General features: G+C 38.2%; 1 protein-coding gene across 5 annotated transcripts in view; it reads right to left on the bottom strand.

Annotated features, from left to right (window-relative positions):
* Window positions 1-284: 284 nt before the first annotated feature.
* Window positions 285-22,166, bottom strand: part of Ccdc18 (coiled-coil domain containing 18) — a 107,852-nt gene continuing 85,970 nt past the window's right edge. For 3 of the 5 annotated variants that reach the window (XM_006535251.4, XM_006535253.4, XM_006535252.4), the window contains 2 exons: window positions 19,899-20,099; window positions 11,414-12,217 (listed from right to left, as the gene is read on the bottom strand). In XM_006535251.4, the coding sequence (XP_006535314.1) occupies window positions 11,663-12,217; window positions 19,899-20,099 (756 nt within the window). In that variant the 3' untranslated portion in view covers window positions 11,414-11,662. Of the gene's footprint in view, window positions 8,064-11,413; window positions 12,218-19,898; window positions 20,100-22,166 lie in introns of those variants that run through there. The other 2 variants (XR_003955715.1, NM_028481.1) reach the window with 2 other exon arrangements.

Raw genomic sequence — 22,166 nt, 5'->3', positions numbered from 1 at the left:
CAGACAAGACAAGCTTCACCACACCCACTTTACATAACATGTAGTTATCCTCCCCCACCCCCTTTTGGAAATGTGGTCTTATTATGTAGCCTAGGCTAGTCTTGAACTCATGGCAATCTACTTGCCTCAGCCTCCTCCATGCCAGGATTAAAGGCATTAGCATTTACACCCTACAAATGTGAAAAATCCAGGAGGGTAATCAATTATTCTGTTTTCTCCCCACTGCTCAAAACTTGTTCTTTCCATTTAATGTTTCTTAAATAGTAATTTGTTAAAAGAAATAATTAAAATCATAACCCCTTAAGATACCATCGCCTTTTTTTTTAAAGATTTATTTTATTAATATATGTAAGTACACTGTAGCTGTCTTCAGACACTCCAGAAGAGGGAGTCAGATCTTGTTACAGATGGTTGTGAGCCACCATGTGGTTGCTGGGATTTGAACTTTGGACCTTCGGAAGAGCAGTCGGGTGCTCTTACCCACTGAGCCATCTCACCAGCCCCACCATCACCTTTCTAAAACAATAATGTCAAATCTTTTACATGTCTGGACTGGAACTGACTTACCTTGATGTATTGTTTTTTGTTTTCCTCCTTCTGTTTAAAGGACCTGTTTGTCTGGCCCAGATAATGCAAGCTCAAGATTCAGGAAACCACAAATGTCAATTATTTGTCCATACCTGTTCATTACAGCCTAAGCAAGCCTTGTCAGACATTGATATTCACACCATCTGTTTTCCATGAGTAAAGACAGGCTGTTTTTGTAACTAGGATGGTTAGTTTTAAATGTCTACTTGCCACAACCTGGAATTACTGGGGAAGAGTTTCAGTTGAGAAATTACTCTTGATCAAGTTGTTCTGTGGGTATGTTTGGAATGGGGAATTGTCTCCATTGCTAATTATGTAGGAAGAACTCGTCTTTTGTGGGCAGCAGCATTCCCTGTGCAGGGGATCCTAAACTATACAGAATGGGAAGAGCTAAAAGCCAAAGCAGAAAGAGTAAATTGGCAACATGGGTGTGTGTTTATTCATTTCTCCTTACCCTTGACTGTGGATGTGACGTGACCAGCTGTCTCAAGCTTCTACCTCTATGACTTTATTGCAATAACTGTAACCTGGAATTGAACACCAAATAAACCGTTTTTCTCCCCCAGCTCTCTTTACTTATAGCAACAGAAATGAAAGGAAAGCAGAATCTATGATTCTGTATTGCTTCCCATCAGCAAAATCTGTATGTTTTGCAAAAATGTGTATTTTTTCTTATATATGTTGGGAATTTCTTCTACTCAAACCTTAGTAGGGCTAAAAATTTAATTTCACTTTTTAAATGATATTCTCTTAATATGACTTACACAATATTTTTCATTAGCTTTTTTTTTTTTTTTTGGTTTTTTGAGACAGAGTTTCTCTGTATAGCCCTGGCTGTCCTGGAACTCTTTCATTAGCTTTTATTGGTTCATGCTTACCATTCCTCAATAATGTTACTGTTAGCTTCATGTGAACTTATGAAAGTGATTTAAAAAAAAAGATTAAGTGAGCAAATTTCTGATTGAGAAAAGCATTGTTTTCCTGGAACAACATGTATATACATACACACACATATGAATCTATGCATACATATGTGTACACACACATATATGCATATATACACATATATTCAGAATAGTTTTTAATTAGATTAACTAGTTCTGGTCTATTCCAAAAGTAGAAAGTAACATGTATGACTTCAGGAAGCCAGGTGTACTCCTTCATGATACAGCATGCCAATAACTTCATGGGGGATTTTGACCTGCCTTTTTGTTAAAGTGAGTAAGTGTGACAAAGAACCAGAATGGACAGGCACGCAACAATAACTGGTCAGCGGCCGGCTAAACTCCTATTTTAGCATCTGTGCTGTGGTGATTGATTGAATAGGAATGGCCTCCATAGATTCATGTGTTTGAATACTTGGCTCATAGGGTGTGACACTATTAGGAGGTGTGGCCTTTTTGAAGAAAGCCTACAGTGAGGTAGGCTTTGAGACTGTATATGCTCAAACTACACCCAGTGTAATACAACTGCCTTCTGTTGCCTGCAGATCAAGATGTAGAACTCTCAGTTCCTCTAGTCCCATATCTTTCCCTCACACTGCCATCTTTCCCATCATGTAAATAATGGAGTCCATCATGGCAGGGAGTTGTAGCAGCAAGAAGTAGACATGGGGGCAGGAACATTATTAACATAATGGGAACCCTCTGAAACTGTAAACCAGCCCCAATCAAATATTTTTCTTTATAAGAGTTACTGTGGTCATGGTGTCTCTTCACAGAAACGAACCCAAACCAAGACAGCTGCCAAAACTAGCACTAGGGAACCTCCTGTGTAATCCTTGCCATAGACCTCGAAAGAGATTTTAAGAACAAACCCCTCATGCTAGAGAGATGACTCGGCAGTTAAGACATCTGCTGCCCTTCTAGAGGACCTGAGTTTAGATCCCAGCACACTCATCAGGTAGCTCACAATTCCAGTTCCGAAGAGTCTTACTCCTGGCCTCTGTTAACATCTGTACACCTATGGCAGTTAATCACACAGTCATATATAAGTAAAAAAGGACAAGCTCTGTCACTAGGAACTCAGAATCCTGGTCCAACATTGGATAGCCCCACTTGTTTGGGTCTCTGGGGAGGAGAGCGTTTTATGAGTACATAAGCCAGCAAACTTTCACATTTCAAACCAGGAAGCAGAGAAAGGAGAGCAGGAACACTACAGTTCTCTCAAGGGCGTGCTTGTGATTCAGCTAGTCTGGCTGTCCAGAGAGATCCTGGAATCTGTCTGTCACCCAACCTGTGGTGGAAGTTATAGAGAAATGTAGCCACACCATCTTTCTGAAATGGGTGCTACAGACTCCCCAGCAACATGATGTATGACAGAGTAAAGTGAATTTTCCTGTTTCTATTGCAACATCTATGTTTTCAGCTTGATTAAACATCTCCCTTACTTCTGACGTTTGTTTTCTTTCAAACTTTGCTTAATTTCATACAGATTTGAGCTTATGAACCCATTTTGCTTTCCATTATTGAGTAGTAATAGGTATAGGGCTTTATTCCTTTCTGGTGATAGCCATCAATTTAAAAATAAAAAAATTTAAACATTTTAAAAAAGATTTGTTTGTTTGTTTATTTATAATTCTACATAAGTGTAAAATTTACACTGTTGCTCTCTTCAGACATACCAAAAGAGGACATCAAATCCCTTTACAGATGGTTTTAAGCCACCATATGGTTGTTGCTGGGAATTGAACTCAGGACCTCTGGAAGAGCAGTCAGTGAGTGCTCTTAACCGCTGAGCCATCTCTTCAGCCCCAAATAAAATTGTCTTAAAACTAAAAATTCATATTGGTCCATTACTACTGTATTAGTTACTCTTTTTTTCTTTTCTTTTTTTTTTTTTCTGAGACAGGGTTTCTCTGTGTAGCCCTGGCTGTCCTGAAACTCACTCTGTAGACCAGGCTGGCCTCGAACTCAGAAATCCACCTGCCTCTGCCTCCCGAGTGCTGGTATTAAAGACGTGCGCCACCACACCCAACTTATTAGTTACTTTTCTACTGCTGTGATAAAACACCAAAACCAAGACAAAATATAGAAGAGTTTATCTGAGCTTATTGTTTCAGAGAGATCAGAGTCCATCATGGCAGGGAGTTGTAGCAGCAAGAAGTAGACATGGGGGCAGGAACATCTGAGAGCTCACATCTGAAACTACAAACAGAAAGCAGAGAGAGCAAACCGAACAACACATGGCTATTGAAATGTCAAACCCTTCCCACAGTGACATACTTCCTCCAGCAAGGCCACATCTCCTATACCTACCCAAACAAAGCCACCAACTGGGGACTAAGAATTCAAGTGCCCAAGACTGGAGAACTCAAACCACCATGTTTACATTCTCATTTTACTAAAGCAAAAGTTGCATTCCTACACACAAGTATATGATCATATGGCAATCATAAAATCAGAACAAAGTGAAACAGTTAAAAATTTACTGAAAACACAAGAATATATTCTCATTCATCATGTATGCAACCCTATATAACTTTTAGCTATAATATAAATATCTAGATTGTATATAGCCAATTCTGTTCCTCTGCCATGGTGTCAAGTGAAACAAGACTGATTTGGGAATTATAAAGCTCTTCTAAGGACTTGTGGAAAAGACAACCACCCAGAGAACTAGAATCGTTTAGGCATAAGAGAATGGCAGCTGGAATTGTTTTTGTTATTAAAAGGAAAGGTAAGGGGGAAAATGGCAAGTTGAATTGTAAAAAAAAAAAAACCAAAAACCAAACAACAACAACAACAACAAAAACAAAACAAAAAAACCCCAAAAACCTTCATTTGTGCCAGTTAGCATCTTTAGTCCCAGTACCTGGGTGGCAGGGAAGGCAGATACCTAAGTTCAAGGACAGCTTGGTCTGGTCTACAGAGTGAGTTCCTGGGCTACACAGAGAAACAAACCCTGTCTCCAAAAGGAGGGGAAAAAAAGAAGGAGAAGAGAGAGGAGGAGGAGGAAGAGAAGAAAGAAGAGGAGGAGGAAGAGGAAGAGGAGAGAGAGGGGGCAGGCTAAGTTGTAGAATAAAGAATCACCTGTGCCAGCTAGCTTCTTCCATCTTTTGTTGTGTTTTGATATTTTGTTATGTGTCCCTGCCTACTTATTATTTCCTCCACATTCTTACACATCACCTAGTCACTCTCCTCATCTTTCTGGTCTCCCCAGATCTCTGCCCTTTGCCCAAATTTAATTAGTCTTCGTTAATATAAAAGTAATTTCTTCCAGGAATCTTTTTCTGATATCTTAGATACAAACTCTTACAACATCTTGCAATTTCCCAAATGGCACTTGTCCATACTGAGTATCAGCAGACTGTAAGACTTGTGAAGACAAACGCTTCCATTTTGCTCATAGTGCTCAGTACTGTACTGCCACTTGAATGTTTCAAAATACCTTGTTGTCACCTGAGGATCCTAATGAGAACAATCTAAGATGGTATTTTAAAGGTTGTTTCTTAAAAAAAGACATCACTGAGTGAAAGCAAAAGAAAGAGAAACAGCAAACTTATTTATCTTTCAAGAACCCAGTCCACTTAAAGTATATATATGACGAGATGGGTAGCTAGACTAGATAGGAAACTAAGGAAAAAATATTTTTATTGTTCTTTTTGTTTTGGAAAAATTGAAACACATAATTTTAATGTTTTGGTGCATTCTGGCTGTTATAATAAAAAATACCACAAACTGGAAGGCTTTTCAACAACAGGAATGGTTTTTTGTTTTGTTTTTTCTCACAGTTCTGGGGATTAGAAAAGCTAAGGCACTGACTGGCAGACTGGTATCTGGTGAATGTGTACTTTCTGGTTCACAGACAATAACTTCTTTCTGTGTCCTCACATAGTAGAAAGGGCCAGTGGTTTTCCTTAAGTCTCTTGTTCTTAAAAGAAACAAAAGGGAATTAAGAACACAGATTATAATGGGATTGCTTCCAGCTTTTCTCCATTTACTTTGATGTTGGCTACTGGTTTGCTGTATATTATTTTTTTATTATGTTTAGGTATGGGCCTTGAATTCCTGATCTTTCCAAAACTTATCATGAATAGTGTTGGATTTTGTCAAATGCTTTCTCAGCATCTAACGAGATGATCATGTGGTTTTTGTCTTTGAATTTGTTTTTATAATGGATTACGTTGATGGATTTCCGTATATTAAACCATCCCTGCATCCCTGGGATGAAGCCTATTTGGACAGGATGGATTATCGTTTTGATGTGTTCTCGGATTGGGTTAGCAATAACTTTATTGAGTATTTTTGCGTCGATATTCATAAGGGAAATTGGTCTGAAGTTCTCTTCTTTGTTGGGTCTTTCTGTGGTTTAGGTATCAGAGTAATTGTGGCTTCATAGATTGAATAGGGTAGAGTCCCTTCTGTTTCTATTTTGTGGAATAGTTTGAGGAGAGTTGGAATTAGGTTTTCTTTGAAGGTCTGATAGAACTCTGCACTAAACCCATCTGTCCTGGGCTTCTTTTGGTTGGGAGACTATTAATGACTAATAGCTAGGTTTTTAACTCCATTTCATTTGTCAAAATAATGGGAGGCATGAAAGGTGTACCTAATATTCCCTAAATTAATGTTGATAGGATCCAAATTTATATATTTTTCAGTTTATTATTTTTTTAATTACTAAAAAGCAGAGGTTAAACTTTTCTACTATGGTTGTGGACTTTCTTTCTTTCTTTCTTTCTAATTCTGCTAAAGTCTGGTGTTTGAGATGTATACATTTAAGAGAATATCTTCAGGTACAATTAGGAAACATCCTTTGTCTATGATGACAACACATCTTTTGGGTGTACACTTTGTCTGATACTAACATAGCCCTGAAGTTTTCTTATGCTTATTGTTTGATCAATCCTACTGTTTGCAGCATATTAGTTTTCTTCTATTTAAAATACATCAAATTGGCTGGGTGTGGTGGCACACGCCTTTAATCCCAGCACTTGGGAGGCAGAGGCAGGCGGATTTCTGAGTTCGAGGCCAAGCCTGGTCTACAGAGTGAGTTCCAGGACAGCCAGAACTACCCTGTCTCTAAAAACCAAACCAACCAACCAACCAACCAACCAACAAACCAACCAACAAACAAAAACATCACATTGCTGGACATGGTGGCACATGCCTTTAATCTAGAGGCAGGGGCAGGTGAATTTCTATGAGTTCAAGGACAACCCGGTGTAAACAGCAAGTTCCAGGCCAGCCAGGAGTACATTAATAAGACTGTGTCAAAAAAGTTAAAAGTAAAAATAAAACCAAATTGTTTATAATTAATAATTAGAAATCAGTCTTCTTTTGGATGCTGCCTTCCTACATAAATCTTTTGAAATGTGCTTCTAAGTTATTCTTTATATTTTTGGTTTCCAGTATTTTACTACTATATAAGTAGGAGTTTGTGTGTGTGTTATAGTGTATGTGTATGTATTTGTCCTATTAGGCTTTACTGAACTACAGGTTCTGTTTCAATAAGTTTGAGGTACTTTCAGCTATAATTATAAATACCCTGATTTTCTACCCCATTTCTCTTCTTAACCTTAATGGTCTCCATATATGCTGTATGTTGTTTTCATATATATTCTATCATTTTTCTTCTTGTTCCTCAGTCTGAATATTTTCTATTTATCTGTCTTTAGGTCAACTAATATTTCTGCCATTGCCAATTGTCATTGCTTCTGTTAAGCTCACACTGGGTGTTTTCAACTTTCAAATGTATGTTTTGGTTCTAGAATTTCTAAATTGGTGTTACTCAGATGGTACTACTGACATGTGACTGGATAGGGCTGGTGAGATGGTTCCATGAGCACTGGCTCCTCTTCCAGAGGACCTCTGTTTGACTCTCAGCACTCACATGATGACTAGTAACATATTAAGGCCTCAATGTTCAACGCTTAATGCTAACCATGTATAAATGGAGTCACCAACCCAAAAATACTTGCAGTGATTAACTTTCTTTAGAACATATAGTTCTACCATGTTAAATAATTCTATTTAAAAACACAAATAATACCATATCTACTTCATTAGGCTGTTTTGAGGATTAAATGAGTTTCAAAATATAAAGAATCTAAAATAGTAAATGATAAACAGCAAACACCCATCAAGTCTTAAGAACTTATCACAGAAGGATTTGTAAATTCAGAAAAGTGTTGTTACAAGTAAATATTTTAAAAATAGCAAGAAATATAATAGCATGACTAAAAGTGCAAATACTAAATGTACTTTTAAATATTTTAGTCATTATTGTTATGTAAGACAAAGACGAAGAAAACAGTAATTTTCACCAAAATAATCAATAAATTGACTTAATTTTTACTACAAATATAGTTATATTTTAGAAGTGTTTCTTTAAAATATTAAAATATAAAAATTTATTAAAAATAATAAAATAACAGCTTCAATGAGTATTCACTACATACACATAACAAACAGCACAGTACCAACAATTCCATTTTTCATGACATAGACATCTTCTTTTAATTACAATTTTCCTCCCTAGAATAATATAAAATAATAGGTTAATATTATGAATATTAAAATCATATTGATTTATCATTAACATCTACCATAACATTCAAGCACAAAATTTAAAGATAAAGTGGGAAATATTTAACCAATTGAAAAAAATCAGAAAATGTCAATAATGTATTACATGGTTATAAAAATGGAAGTTTGGAGATTATATAGAAACAGACAGTTAAACCAGGTTTTAAGCTCCTGGCAAGGGACATAAAATATAGATGCAGGGGCTGAAAAGAGGGCTAAGCAGTTCAAAGACCAGGGTTTGACTCCAGCACTCGTGTCTCACAAGGGCCTGTACCTCCACCTCCACGAGATCCTATGCTTCTTCTGGACTCTGAAGGCTTACACACTCACTTGTGCATAAATCCACATGTACACACACATAATCATTGATAAAATAAATATAAATCTTAAGAAGTAATATTCAGACATCAATGTCATACTAATATACACAGTAAAGGAGGGCAAACTGGTTATACAAATATGGAAAAATGAAGCAAAAAGTAAAGGAGAAATATTTGCAACAATCATAGAAAAGAAGAAAGACAGAGGGAAGACTTTGAGTTTTAAAAATATAGGTCAAATCTTACCAAACCTTGAATTTGACATGGTCTATATATTCATGTTCTTATTTTCTTGTTCTCTCTTTTTGTTTTTTTGGTTTTTCGAGACAGGGTTTCTCTGTGTAGCCCTGGCTGTCCTGGAACTCACTCTGTAGACCAGGCTGGCCTTGAACTCAGAAATCCACCTGCCTCTGCCTCCCAAGTGCTGGGACTACAGGCATGCGCCACCACACCCGGCTTTCTTGTTCTCTTGCTTCATCTTTTTTTTCTTTGTTTTCCCTTTGGCTAATTCCATCACTTCTCATAATCAAATTTTGTGAACTATTTACTACAAGTTTTGGAAATATGATGGATGTGAGTAATATTTATAAGTTCCAAATAGGTTCTTGGTAAACTTCCTGGTAGATAATACCAGCTGGTCTGTATTTTACAAGGCTATCTGTCTAGTAAGTCTATTAAACTTTCCTGGAAGGGTGGTGTGTTTATACTTTTCTACTCTCTAAGTTAACTTCGTCATGTAGTTTTCCTATTTCTTTTTTCCTGAGACAGAGTTTCTCTTTATAGCTCTGGCTCTTTTGGAACTCATTCTGTAAAACAGGTTAGCCTTGAACTCACAGAGATCCATCTGCCCCTTGCTCCCTGATAGGATTAAAGGCATGCTAGTTTTCTTGCTCTTAAACCTCTAATACCTTTGTCAGCTGGGACAGTGCATGCCTTTAATCTTAGCATTTAAGAGGTAGAGCCTGGCCAGAGCTTGCATACCGAAACTGTAAAACAAACAACCCCAAAAAACTTAAAAACCAACCCAAACCAAAATAATAATAATAAAAAACAACCCACCAAATATCTATTACCTTACTCTGACTTAGATAAGAACATTGTTTATTTTTTCACAAAGAGACAATCAGTAAAGAAACTTCTATCCCAAAAAAACCCTTCCTCTCCATTTGTTTCTTTTTATATAGTCTTATTTAATTTCTTTTTATATAGTTTTCCTTTCACTGAGGTAAACGAACTGTGCTCCCATGTCTCTTACACAAGTCCAACTCTTCTGCTTCTCTATAAACTCATTTTAAGTCTACTTGAAATATGTTTCTCATTTTATTCTCTGGGTTAAATTATCGTTTTTCCATGTCTACTAGATTATTCCTACCAAGTCACAAAATATTTATCTCTTAATAAAAAAACAACAAAAGACCACCCCTTTACTGTTTATCAAAAGTTAGTGTTTTATCAAAATCTTGGTGTTTCCTCTCCTTACAAAGCTTTCTCGCCTATTCTCACTCACAGGTTGTTCAACAGAGGCCATCAACAGCCTCCATATTAACACATGTGGCAGTCAAAATCTCTCTTAGCAACAAGGCACAACTAATCTCCTTATGTTTTGTATTTAGCACGGCTTATGAATTATTATGTTCTCTTTTTTTCTATTTCATAAAATGTTTTGCAGTTAACTATATTGAAATCTTCAGTCTCCACCCCCACCCAACCCCCACCACCCTGTCTTTCTGTTTCTCTCTTTCTCTCAGATGGGGTCTCACTGTATAGTCCCAGCTGGTCTAGAACTCAGAGATCTACCTTGCTTCTTTCAAAAAAGTTGTCTTTGTTTGGTTGGTTTGTTGTTCTTTTTGTTTGTTTGTTTTTTGTTTATTTTTGAGACAATAGTTCATACAGCTCAGTATTGCCTGGAAATTACTCAACCATAAACTTCTAATCCTAGAATAATAATAATATATAATATCATTGTAATATAATACCACACAGGTGAATGCCTAGTGTATGCAATACTGAAGGGTGAACTCAGAACATCAGGCAGAGTAGGCACACACTTTACCAACTGAGCTACATTTCCCATCCTAGATTCTTCAATTTCTTGAATGCTTAAGGCAAGACACTTCAGGAATGACTGTTTCTGTCTCAGTTTATTCCACTGATATAACCCAGTGTTATGGCTTTAAATATCATCTATACGCTGATAATATCTAAATTTTAAACTTCAATTTCAGAAACCCAATTGTTCATAATATCTCTGAACTGGCTGGTTTTGTGTGGACACAAGCTGGAATTATCACAGAGAAAGGAGCCTCCCTTGTGGAAATGCCTTCATGATATCCATGTGTAAGACATTTTCTCAATTAGTGATCAAGGGGGTAGGGCCTAGCCCACTGTGGGTGGTGCCATCCCTGGACTAGTAGTCTTGGGTTCTATAAGAAAGCAAGCTAATCAAGCCAGGGGAAGTGTCTCAGTCAGGGTTTCTATTCCTGCACAAACATCATGACCAAGAAGCAAGTTGGGGAGGAAAGGGTTTATTCAGCTTACGCTTCCACATTGCTGTTCATCACTAAAGGTAGTCAGGACTGGAACTCAAGCAGGTCAGGGAGCAGAAGCTGATGCAGAGGCCATGGAGGGATGTTCCTTACTGGCTTGCTTCCCCTGGCTTGCTCAGCCTGCTCTCTTATAGAACCAAGACTACCAGCCCAGAGATGGTCCCACCCACAAGGGGCCTTTCCCCCTTGATCACTAATTGAGAAAATGCCTTACAGTTGGATCTCATGGAGGCATTTCCCCAACTGAAGCTCCTTTCCCTGTGGTAACTCCAGCTGTGTCAAGTTGACACAAAACTAGCCAGTACAGGAAGCAAGCTAGTAAGCAGCACTCTTCTATGGCTTCTGCATCCACTCTGCCTCCAAGTTCCTACCCTGTGAGAGTTCCTGTCCTGACTTCCTTTGGTGATAAACAGCAATGTGGAAGTGTAAGCTGAATAAATTCTTTCCTCCCCAACTTGGTTCTTCGTTATGACATTTTGTGCAGGAAAAGAAACCCTGACTAAAACAATCTCCAAGCTAGTATTCAAATATTCCCAATTTGAGGAAGCCTGGAACTTCTAACCCCACATTTTGGATAAGGAAAAGTCAATCTATATGGGGTTTTTTTCTCCAAAAGTAATAAAATTATATTCACTAAATAAAAATTATTACTTTTGCGGGGGAGGGAGTAAGGATATCCAGCCTACAATCTTTCTGTTTCTGTCTCCTCAGTGCTGAGATTACAAGTATACAACAAGTTAATATATCTGGTAATATGTAAAATACATACCTGACTTAAACCAGTAGCTGTTTGCAGAGAAGATTTTTTCAGCAGTCTCACTTCTTTGTTTATGTATCTCAGCATTCCACTAAGAGTACTGAAGTCATTACTTTCAGAACTATCATCTTCTAGGTTATACGGGAGAGGTTTAAATGACTCTGAATGGGTTAAAGGTAGGTCTTTATGACCACTTTCTATCGCTGAAGTCTGCTCAAATTGCATTTTTTTTAAGTCCTGTAGCAATTCTTCAGAGAGATCGTCATTACCATGACTTTTGAAACTCAGGTCACTGGCACTAATAGACCGACGTAGTTTTCTGCATTTGAAAAGTGATATCTGAGAATGTTTGGCAAAATTTGGATGTTGACTATCAGGTATAATTTCTGTTAGAGTTGTAAACGGAGCTGGTAGATACTTGGTGTCTTCTGTCTTTTCATGTCCAGAAATTTTGGCTTGCAATCTGGTTAATTCTGATTCCTGTAAAAAAAAAATTGGTACATAGTGCATGTTCAATATATTTCTGTTTAATATACTACTTATAAAATCACAGACTCTTAGAAGTCATTTTTGTTAGCCTTTGTCTCAGTATGGTAACTTTTAAAAAATATTTATTTATTAATCTATCTATCTATCTATCTATCTATCTATCTATCTATCTATCTATCTATTTATTTATTGAGATAGGGTTTCTCTGTGTAGCCCTGGCTGTCCTGGAACTCACTCTGTAGACCAGGCTGGCCTCGAACTCAGAAATTCTCCTGCCTCTGCCTCCCAAGTGCTGGGATAAAAGGCATGAGCCACCACACCTGGCTGGGAACTTTTTTAAAAAAATTACTTTTATTTTTTTACAGTCCAGTCACTACCCCCTCCCAGTCTGGGAGCATGGGAAGTTTTAAAATAATAGTTCTTGAGAATTTTGCAAGTGTTGTTCAAACCTTCTTCTATTACAGATAATTGCATTTTGTGAAAATTAAATATTTTTATTTGGAAACTGCTTCCAATATGCTAAGGAATTTCATGAAACCTGAATTTTCATTAGAGAATATTTACATGTTAAAGATTTCAATCTTATACCTGTAAGTTTATCTGTGAAAGTATATCGGTGAACTATTTTTTTCCTTAATCTAACATGGACATACATAAAAGGACTACTTTTAGAATTATAACAGGAATTAAGTACATATAGGTCATTGTCTTAGTTATATTTCTATTGCTGTGACCAAGCACCATGACCAAGGCAGTTTATAGAATAAAGCATTCAGTGGGGCTCACATTCCAGAGGGTAGGTCCATCATCACCACAGTAGGAAAGTATAACATCAGGCAGGCAGGCAGGCATGGCACTGAAGAAGTAGCTGAGAGCTTACAGCTGAACCACAAGCATGAGGCAAAGAAAGAGATCTAATTGGAAATGGTATGGACTTTTGAAATCTCAGAGCCCAATTCCATTGACATAGTTCCTCCAAGTTGGCCGCATCTCTTAATCCTTTCCAACAGTTCCACTAAGCTGGAACCAAATCCTCAAACATATGAGCCAATAGGGACCATTCTCATTCAAACCACTGCATCCCACTTCCTGCTCCCCCCCCAAAGGCTTATGGCCATATTGCAATGCCATATGAAGTCCAACTTCAAAAGAACTCAGTCTCAACAGTTTTAAAGTTGAAAGTCTCTTCTGAAACTAATGGCAACCTCTTAACTTCACTCCCTATAAAATCAAAAAGCAAATTATCCTTCTAATATACAATGGCACAGAAAATAGATTACCATTCTAAAAGGGGTGAATGAGGGCATAGTGAGGGAATACTGGACCAAAGGAAGCCAAAATCCAACAGGGCAAGCTCTAAATCCTGTCAAAGGGCTTAGATGGCTTCACTCTTCACAACTTTGCTGACTGCAACACAGTTCCCTGTCTTGGATTGGTTTCAGTCCCTGCCAACAGCTCTTCCTGACAGTCATCCCTCTGCTCTAGTACCTCCATCATCTTCGTGTCTCCAACACAATCCTGGCTTCACTTCCACAGCTTCAGGCAATGAATTGCCTTTCCCAAGCTCCAAGCACGGACTCCCATGCCACATACCTAACCTCCGGGGTTTCCTTAACATGGAGGGAGATCCTATAACCCCTTTATTCCTGTATTCCTCATGACTCTACAGCCAGAAACATATGGCTGAAGCTGGCTCCCTCCTTGAATTCTATTTGCATAAGCTTTGATTTGTTATTGCTCATTAGAAACAGGTAATTCCTAGGCCCTTTTCTTTTCACAAGTTGCAGGGCTACCTGGGTGGGGTTTCACTCAAGGCAACAATCCCTTTATTTCATTTCTTCTTATGTCTTTCAGTATAAATTTGGCTCCAACATTAAATATCCTGGTGCTCATTTTCTCCCCAAACTACATTATTCTTGTTCTTGTAGATTAGCATTAAGAGTGGTCACTAATAAATGACATGACAAAGTCAATACTTGGTTGCCTTGAAATCTCTGCCAACAAAATTAGTTCCAAACTCTTCAATTTAGCTTCAGGTACATTTTTAGAACAAGAGCAAAAAGGAGCCACATTATCACAAAAATGATCTCTGGCCCAATTGCTAATTTTATTTCTCTTTCAAACATCCTGAACTGGGCCTCCACAGTCCACAAAGCTATCAGTACTATGCTCACACTAGGGTGATATATTAAACCCTCCAGTCCAAAGTGTCAAGTTCTTCAACATTTCTCAAAACAAACAAACAAACCAACCAACCACCAGCATTTTCAGGCCTGTTACAGCAATAGCACTCACTTGGCACAAACTTCTGCTTTAGCTACTTTTCCACTGCTGTGAGACAATAGCATGACCAAGACATTTTATAGAAGGAAGGATTTAATGGGAGCTTACAGTTCCAAAGGGTAAGTCTAGGACAATCATGGTGTAGAGCACAGCAGTATAGGCAGGGTGTAAGAGCAGCACGTAGAAGGCAGAAAGGAAAATTTAACTGAAAATGGCCTGAAACTTTGAAACCTTTAAGCCCACCACCAATGATACAACTCCTCTAACAAGGCCATATCTTCTAATCCTTCCCAAATAGGTCCATAAACTAGGGACCAAGTATTCAAATATGAACCAAAGCGGGCTATTCTCATTCAAACCATCAGTTAATCTGTGCTTATGTCCTTATTATAAGAAAGCTTTCCGGGCTGGTGAGATGGCTCAGTGGGTAAGAGCACCCGACTGCTTTTCCAAAGGTCCGAAGTTCAAATCCTAGCAACCACATGGTGGCTCACAACCACCCGTAATGAGATCTGACTCCCTCTTCTGGAGTGTCTGAAGACAGCCACAGTGTACTTACATATAATAAATAAATAAATAAATCTAAAAAAAAAAAAAAAAAAAAAGAAAGAAAGCTTTCCTAAACAAGAATTATTTTGGAAAAGAAACTTTAAGATATATACTGAAAAACCACAAGACCTAAAAATATTTTTTTTGTAGAGAGAGCCAGAGCAGCATATTTTGTAATCTAACCTAACTTGGCCTCAAACTTGGGTTTGACTCTCCTCAGTTCTTAGTATGATGGGATTATAAAAATGCATCATTATACCTGGTTGTAATTTCAATTTCATAAGCAAAATAACGTACGTACAATATAAATAATATAGAACCACCAATCATGACCTTGAATTCCTGAATTCTACCTCCCAAGTACTGAGGTTACAGGCATATACCCATTCATCTGGTTTTATGCAGTGCCAGGGATCAGTATGAGGGCTTTGTGCATGTTAGACGAGCACTCCACCAACTTAGCTACATTCCAGAACTATGTACACCCATGTCTAATTACTTATGGTTACATCTGCTAATCTCTTAGATTAAATGCCTTTATTCTTTCTCTTTGTCCTCTTTAATTTCGACAATAGAAATGCTGAGGTTGACTTTAAGAGCTGTGTCAACCACAGTGTTAAAACTAGTACCACTATATATTAGCTACAATAAGTAATCCCAATACTTCTCTTTTAAGATTTCTCTATCTATGGTTTACTTAAGAACTTCTACTACTTAGAAGGTTGGAGGAATGGTTCAGTAGATAAGAACACTTGCTTCTCTTGAAGAGAACCTGGAATTGGTTTAGTACCAACATGAAGGCTTACAACCAACCATCCATAACTGAAGCTCTAGGGAATCTGGTTCCCTTTTTTGGCCTCTGTGAGTACTGCATGAACACAGTGCACATACAGATTGCCAGCAAAACACTCATACACAATATGTAAAAACAAATCCATTCACTGTTCTCATGGACATTACTTAGCAAGTAGGCAAAATAGTAACTATAACTAAGGATACAATGGAGAATATTTTAATTTTGAAGGTTATTCATTTTTACAATGAAGATCTGTAATTTTATGTGAATTTTATAAGCTTTCAGAACTCCAGAAAAAAACCAGTGTGTGTGTGTATGTGATGTGATGTGATGTGATGTGATGTGATGTGTGTGTGTGTGTGTGTGTGTGTGTATACATAGATACAAACATATATATTGGTTTACCTTGACCAGGGGTTCAACCTAGGGTCTCATATGTACTGGTCGTCACTGACTCCAAGCAGTTGGAATATTATCTTAATAAAAGCACTAATAGTAAGTCCATTCCTTTTTTTTTTTTTTTTTTTTGCATAAGTCTAGGCACTTCCTCTTTTTTTTTTAAAGATTTATTTGTTCATTATATGTTAGTACACTGCAGGTGTCTTCAGCCACCCCAGAAAAGGGCATCAAATCTCATTACAGATGGTTATGAGCCACCATGTGGTTGTTGAGATTTGAACTCAGTAGAGCAGTCAGTGCTCTTAACTGCTGAGCCATCTCTCCAGCCTTGGCACTTCCTCTTTTATTCAGATTGGACAAGGCAACCCAGTAGGAGGAAAGGGTCCCAAAGGTAGGGAAGAGAGTCAGAAACAACCCCTGAAACTCCCACTGTTGGGAGTCTCACAAGAAGACCAAGCTACACAACTATTAGATATGTGTAGAATGCCTAAGTGAGTCTCATATAGGTTCCCTGGTTGGTGGTTCAGTCTCTGTGAGCCTCTGTGAGCTCCTGTGAGCCCAGCTTAGTTGATTCTGTGGGTTTTCTTGTAGTGTCCTTGACTCCTCTAGATCCTACAATCATTCTTCCCCCTCTTCCACAGGATTCTTCAAGCTCCTCCTAGTGTTTGGATGATTTCTTTTTTTTTTAAAAAAAAAAGATTTATTTATTATTATATGTAAGTACACTGTAGCTGTCTTCAGACCCTCCAGAAGAGGGAGTCAGATCTCGTTACGGATGGTTGTGAGCCACCATGTGGTTGCTGGGATTTGAACTCTGGACCTTCGGAAGAGCAGCCGGGTGCTCTTACCCACTGAGCCATCTCACCAGCCATCTCACCATCTCACCACCGTGTTTGGATGATTTCAAGCTGTACTACAGATCAACAGTAATAAAAGCTGTATATGAATATGGTATTCATATACGAACAGACAGCTTGGTCAGTGGAATCGAACAAAGCCCCTGAAGTATGTCCACACAAAGCCCCTGAAGTATGTCCACACACCTTGGACACTAGATTTTTTACAAAGAAGCCAAAATTATACAATGGAAAAAGAAAGCATCTTTAACAAATGATGCTGGTCTAAGTGGATATAGGCACATAGAAGAATGCAAATAAATACACACTCACCACCCTGAATAAGTGGATCAAAGATCTCAACATAAAGCTGGATACACTGAACCTCATAGAAGAGAAAGTGGAGAATAGTCTTGAACTCATAAATACAGGAGACAACTTCCTGAATAGAACACCAATAGCCCAGGCACTAAGATCAACAACTAATAAATGGGACTCGTGAAACCAAAAAGCTTCTGTAAGGTAAAGGATACTGTTAACTGAACAAAGTGCACTCTTTGGAATGGGAAAGTATTTTTACCAACTCCACAACTGATTGAGGACTAATATCCAAAATATGTAAGGAACTTAAGAAATTAGATAGCAAAAATAAAACAAATAATCTAACTAAAAATGGAGTACAGATCTAAACAGACAATTATCAATAGAAGAATCTCAAATGGTTGAAAAATACTTAAAGAAATATTCAACATCATCAGCTATCAGAGAAATACAAATGAAAACAATTCTGAGATTCCATCTTACACCTGTCGGAATAGCAAAGATAACAACACAAGTGGCAGCTCAGGCTGGTGAGGATGTGGAGCAAGAGGAACACTCCACTCCTTGTTGCTGGTAGGAATGTAAACTTGTATAGCCTCTTTGAGAATCAATATGGCAGTTCCCTCAAAAACTGGGAATTGACCAATCTCAAGACCCAGCTATACTACTCTTCGGCATATACCCAAAGCACACTCCATACTACCACAAAGACACTTCCTCAATTATGTTCATAGCAGCTTTATTTGTAATAGCCAGAAATTGGAAACATTTAGATGTCCTTCACCTGAAGAGTGGATAAAGAAAACTAGAAGAAATGTAAAGTGGTTAATTTACACAATGGACTATTACTCAGCACAAAAACCAATGACATCATGAAATTTGCAGGCAAGTGGATAGAAGTAGAAAAGTTCATCCTGAATGAGGTAACCAAAACCCAGAAAGAGAAACATAGTATGAACTCACTTGTAAATGAATTATTAACCTTAAAATAAAGGATAGTCATGCAGCAACCCACAGAGGCAGAGAGGCTAAGTAACAAGGAGGGCTCAAGGGGTGGAAGGTGGGGAGGGGAGAATGCATGGATGTCACTGTAAAGGGGAAATAGATTAGACATTTCAGGTGGCTGGGGGTTGGAGGGGTCTGGATTGGAGGATGGGAATGGGAACAGGAGGGGTCAGGTAGGGAAAGGAAGGAGGGCGAGAGTATTGGGAGAGACAACTGGAATTAGAAGAGGGAGCATTTCTGGGACAAGCTGGAAACCTAGGGCAATGGAAACTCCCAGAAATCTATATGGGTGACCCTAGCTTAGACTTCTAGCAATGGGGGGATATGGAGCCTGGACTGGCCAGATCCTATAACTAGGCAAGACTTCCAATGGAAGGATTGGGATACCAATCTATCCATAAAACCTTTGATCTACAATTTGTCCTGCCTACAAGATGTGCTGGGGTAAATGTGGCAAGGATATGTGGAAGTGGCCAACTGGTCCATCTTGAGACCCATGCCATGACACTACTTGGAAGACCAGGACCTAGGGGCTGGATAGCCCAGAGATCTGGAATAGAACCAATAATGACTGGCAAAAAAAAAAAAATCAATGAAATGATTCCTAGTGATATTCTGCTATACTCATGGATTGGTGCCTAGCCTAATGGTCATCAGAGAGACTTCATCCAGCATCTGATGGAAACAGATGCAGAGACCCACAGCCAAACACTAGTATGTTCATTCTTAACATACATGCACAAACACAGTGGTTAGCCTAAATATTCTATTAATGCAAAAGACTGAATCCAGAACATCCTGTATGTTAAACACAAACTCAGTCACTAACCTATATTACCAGCACCTAAATATAATTTGAGATTATGTCTATTCACATGTATATAACAGTAAACTATTGCTGAAAAAGAATGAGTTACTGAGTTAAGCACAAAATGCAAATACGGAGAAGGTATTAATTTTATTTCTTTTTCAATGACTTTTATCTTGCTACCACTCTGTTCTTTTTAAAGGTCTTCACTGATAACTTTACCTTATACATTAGCAGTTGTAAATGAGGATTTATGTGTCCATACTGTTAATTTCAAACTCCACACAAACTGCTATAATCAAAACAGATGAACACACAGTGTAGGCCATTTAAAAAACATATACATTTAAATCCAGTTAAAAAAAAGTTCTGAATGTAATCTTATTATTTTTAATCTCATAATTTTCAAAGTAGCTTTATTAATTTTGAAAAAGCTTCAATATTTTTTAAGGCACATCAGATATAAAACCCAAGAGTAAATATTATAAATATAAGAATTTATATTTAAACATATAAATTATTTTATAGTAATGATATGTTAATTATGTCTCATATTTTTTTCTAAAAAAGATATATTTTATTTCAAATCAATAATCTGTCATGAAGACCTCTATAAATGAGAAAAGGAAAATATATTTTTCACAAATGTATTTCATTACTTTTATGTTTACTTACTTTAATAAGTAATGCTTCATTTGCAGCTTCAATGACTTCATTCCTGTCTTGAACTTGTTGATGCAAATTGCTCACAGTATCCTGAGCTTCTTCCAATTCTTGTTTCGCTTTCTCTAGTTGTTCATTCAGTTGTTGAACAGACGTCTTCTGAGATTCAGCAGAAAGCTTCCACTTTGCATGGTTCTCTTGATGTGAAATCATCTTTATAATCCCAAAATTATAAAAAGAAAACAGGATGGAGTTATTCTAATACCTGCTACTATTATTTTTCCTTAAATGTATAGCTGTAAACATCTGATTTCACACTAAATGCAATACTCAAGGAAGAAAAGAACACAAGCTTACATTCACTTAATAGTTAGCTATACATCATACTTTGATTCAGACTTATATAAATTTAAAAGAAACTTTAGAGACAACTGGAGAAATACGAGAAATGACTGTACATGTAATATAAAGAAAATATTCTCATAGTTGGGTGTGGTAGTACATGTCTTTAATCCCTGTACTCCAGGGGCAGAGGCTGGTGATTTCTTCAAATTCCAGAACAGTCTAGTCTACATAGTGAGTTCCAGGACAGTCGGGGCTTATATAGAGAGGTTCTGTCTCAAAAAAGAAAAATCCAAACAAACAACAGCAACACCACCACCACCAACAAAAACCCCAAAGAACAAAGAACAAAACCCAAAAGCATGAAAAAGAAAAAGAAAAAGAAGAGAAGAGAAGAGAAGAGAAGAGAAGAGAAAGAAATAAGAGATAGGGGCATTGGGTCACAATGTTGGTGGTGTTGAGCAGCAGGGAAAAAATTAAAAATGGGTAATGTTGAGAGTGTCACCCAGGTCTTGTGTTGTGGGTTGGAAACACCACTACAATGAATAGTGATAGAGAGGTAGGAAAGATAGAAAAACTGAGCAGTGTGTGCTGTAGAGAGAGGCAGAGCTAGGGGACTGGAGACAGTGATGGCAGTGACAAGATGAGAGGCTGAGGCCGATATACTGTCATTGCTCAGTAGGGCCCACGGAATTGCATACAACAGTCTTGAGCTCATGCAGATGCAGACACAGTCCCCAAACCTGCCTCCCAGGCGGGGAATCCCCCTGGCTCTGGGCAATGAGATGAGGAAAGATTCACTTTCTGGACTGGACCCCTCTGAAGTACCATCATGGTCTGTGATGCCACTGGAGGTCATGTTGGTACCTGTGGGCCATGATGCTGTCTACAGTGAAACCGAGATTCACATGAACACATGTAGGTCTGTGCCACTGACTGATGCCTTTGGCTTTGCTGCTTCGGTAGGAGTCGGGGTGGTGTGGGTGGGTGTCCATCCTGAAGTGAATGGTATTGTCACCTCTTAAGACTGTATTGAGGTCCACGGTCTGTGAAGCTGCTGAGGCCATGACTGGGTCAGTGGTCCTGATACAGCCAGGGGACATGCTGATGTCTGCAGCCTATGTTAGCACCACAATTCATGTGGATGCCCATGATGTGGGCTGCCACTAAAGCCATGTTGATGTTTGTGGGTACAGGAGAGCTGGTGCTGGCCCTTTCCAATTCATAGCACATTTAGGTAGGCAGTGGAGTGAGCACAGGAAAGCTGGCCCTACTCCATGGTGCAGGCTATAGTGTGGACACGGGAATTAGTTGATGGCTTCTGGCACGGACACAGTCAGAGAAAGACTCATCATCCCTTTAGGGACTGGTCACGAGGAATTCAACCATGCCTGCAAATTTCATGATGTCATTTTTATAACAGATGAGTAATACTTTATTGTTTAAATATATCACATTTTCTTTATCCATTATTTGGTTGACTGATATCTAGGTTGTTTCTAGTTTCTGCTATTATGAATAAAGTTGCTATGAACACAGAAGAACAAGTGTCCTTGGGTAGGATGGAGTGTCCTTTGGGTATATGTCTAGGAGTGGTATAGCTGGGTCTTGAGGTAGATTACCAGTTTTCTGAGAAACTGGCCACATTGATTTCCAAAGTGACTACACAAGTGTGCACTCCCAACAGTAAAGGAGGAGTGGTCCCCTTGCTCTGTATTCTGATTTGCAAGGAGCAGGAGGCAACTATGATACACTGGCCAGGCTTGAACATTTGAGACCTCAAAATCTAACAAGGTTATACCTCCTAATAGTGCTACTCCTTATTGGGCAATGGGGCCTTTTGTTTGGTTTGGGTTTATTTGATTGATTGATTGATTGATTGATTGATTGATTGGTTGGTTGGTTGATTTTTGTGACACGGATTCTCTGTGTAGCTTT

Source organism: Mus musculus, chromosome 5 (genome assembly GCF_000001635.26).
Source record: "Mus musculus strain C57BL/6J chromosome 5, GRCm38.p6 C57BL/6J".
Lineage (NCBI taxonomy): Eukaryota > Metazoa > Chordata > Mammalia > Rodentia > Muridae > Mus > Mus musculus.
Note: the sequence above shows the minus strand (reverse complement) of the source record. Positions and strands in the feature narration are given on the sequence as shown.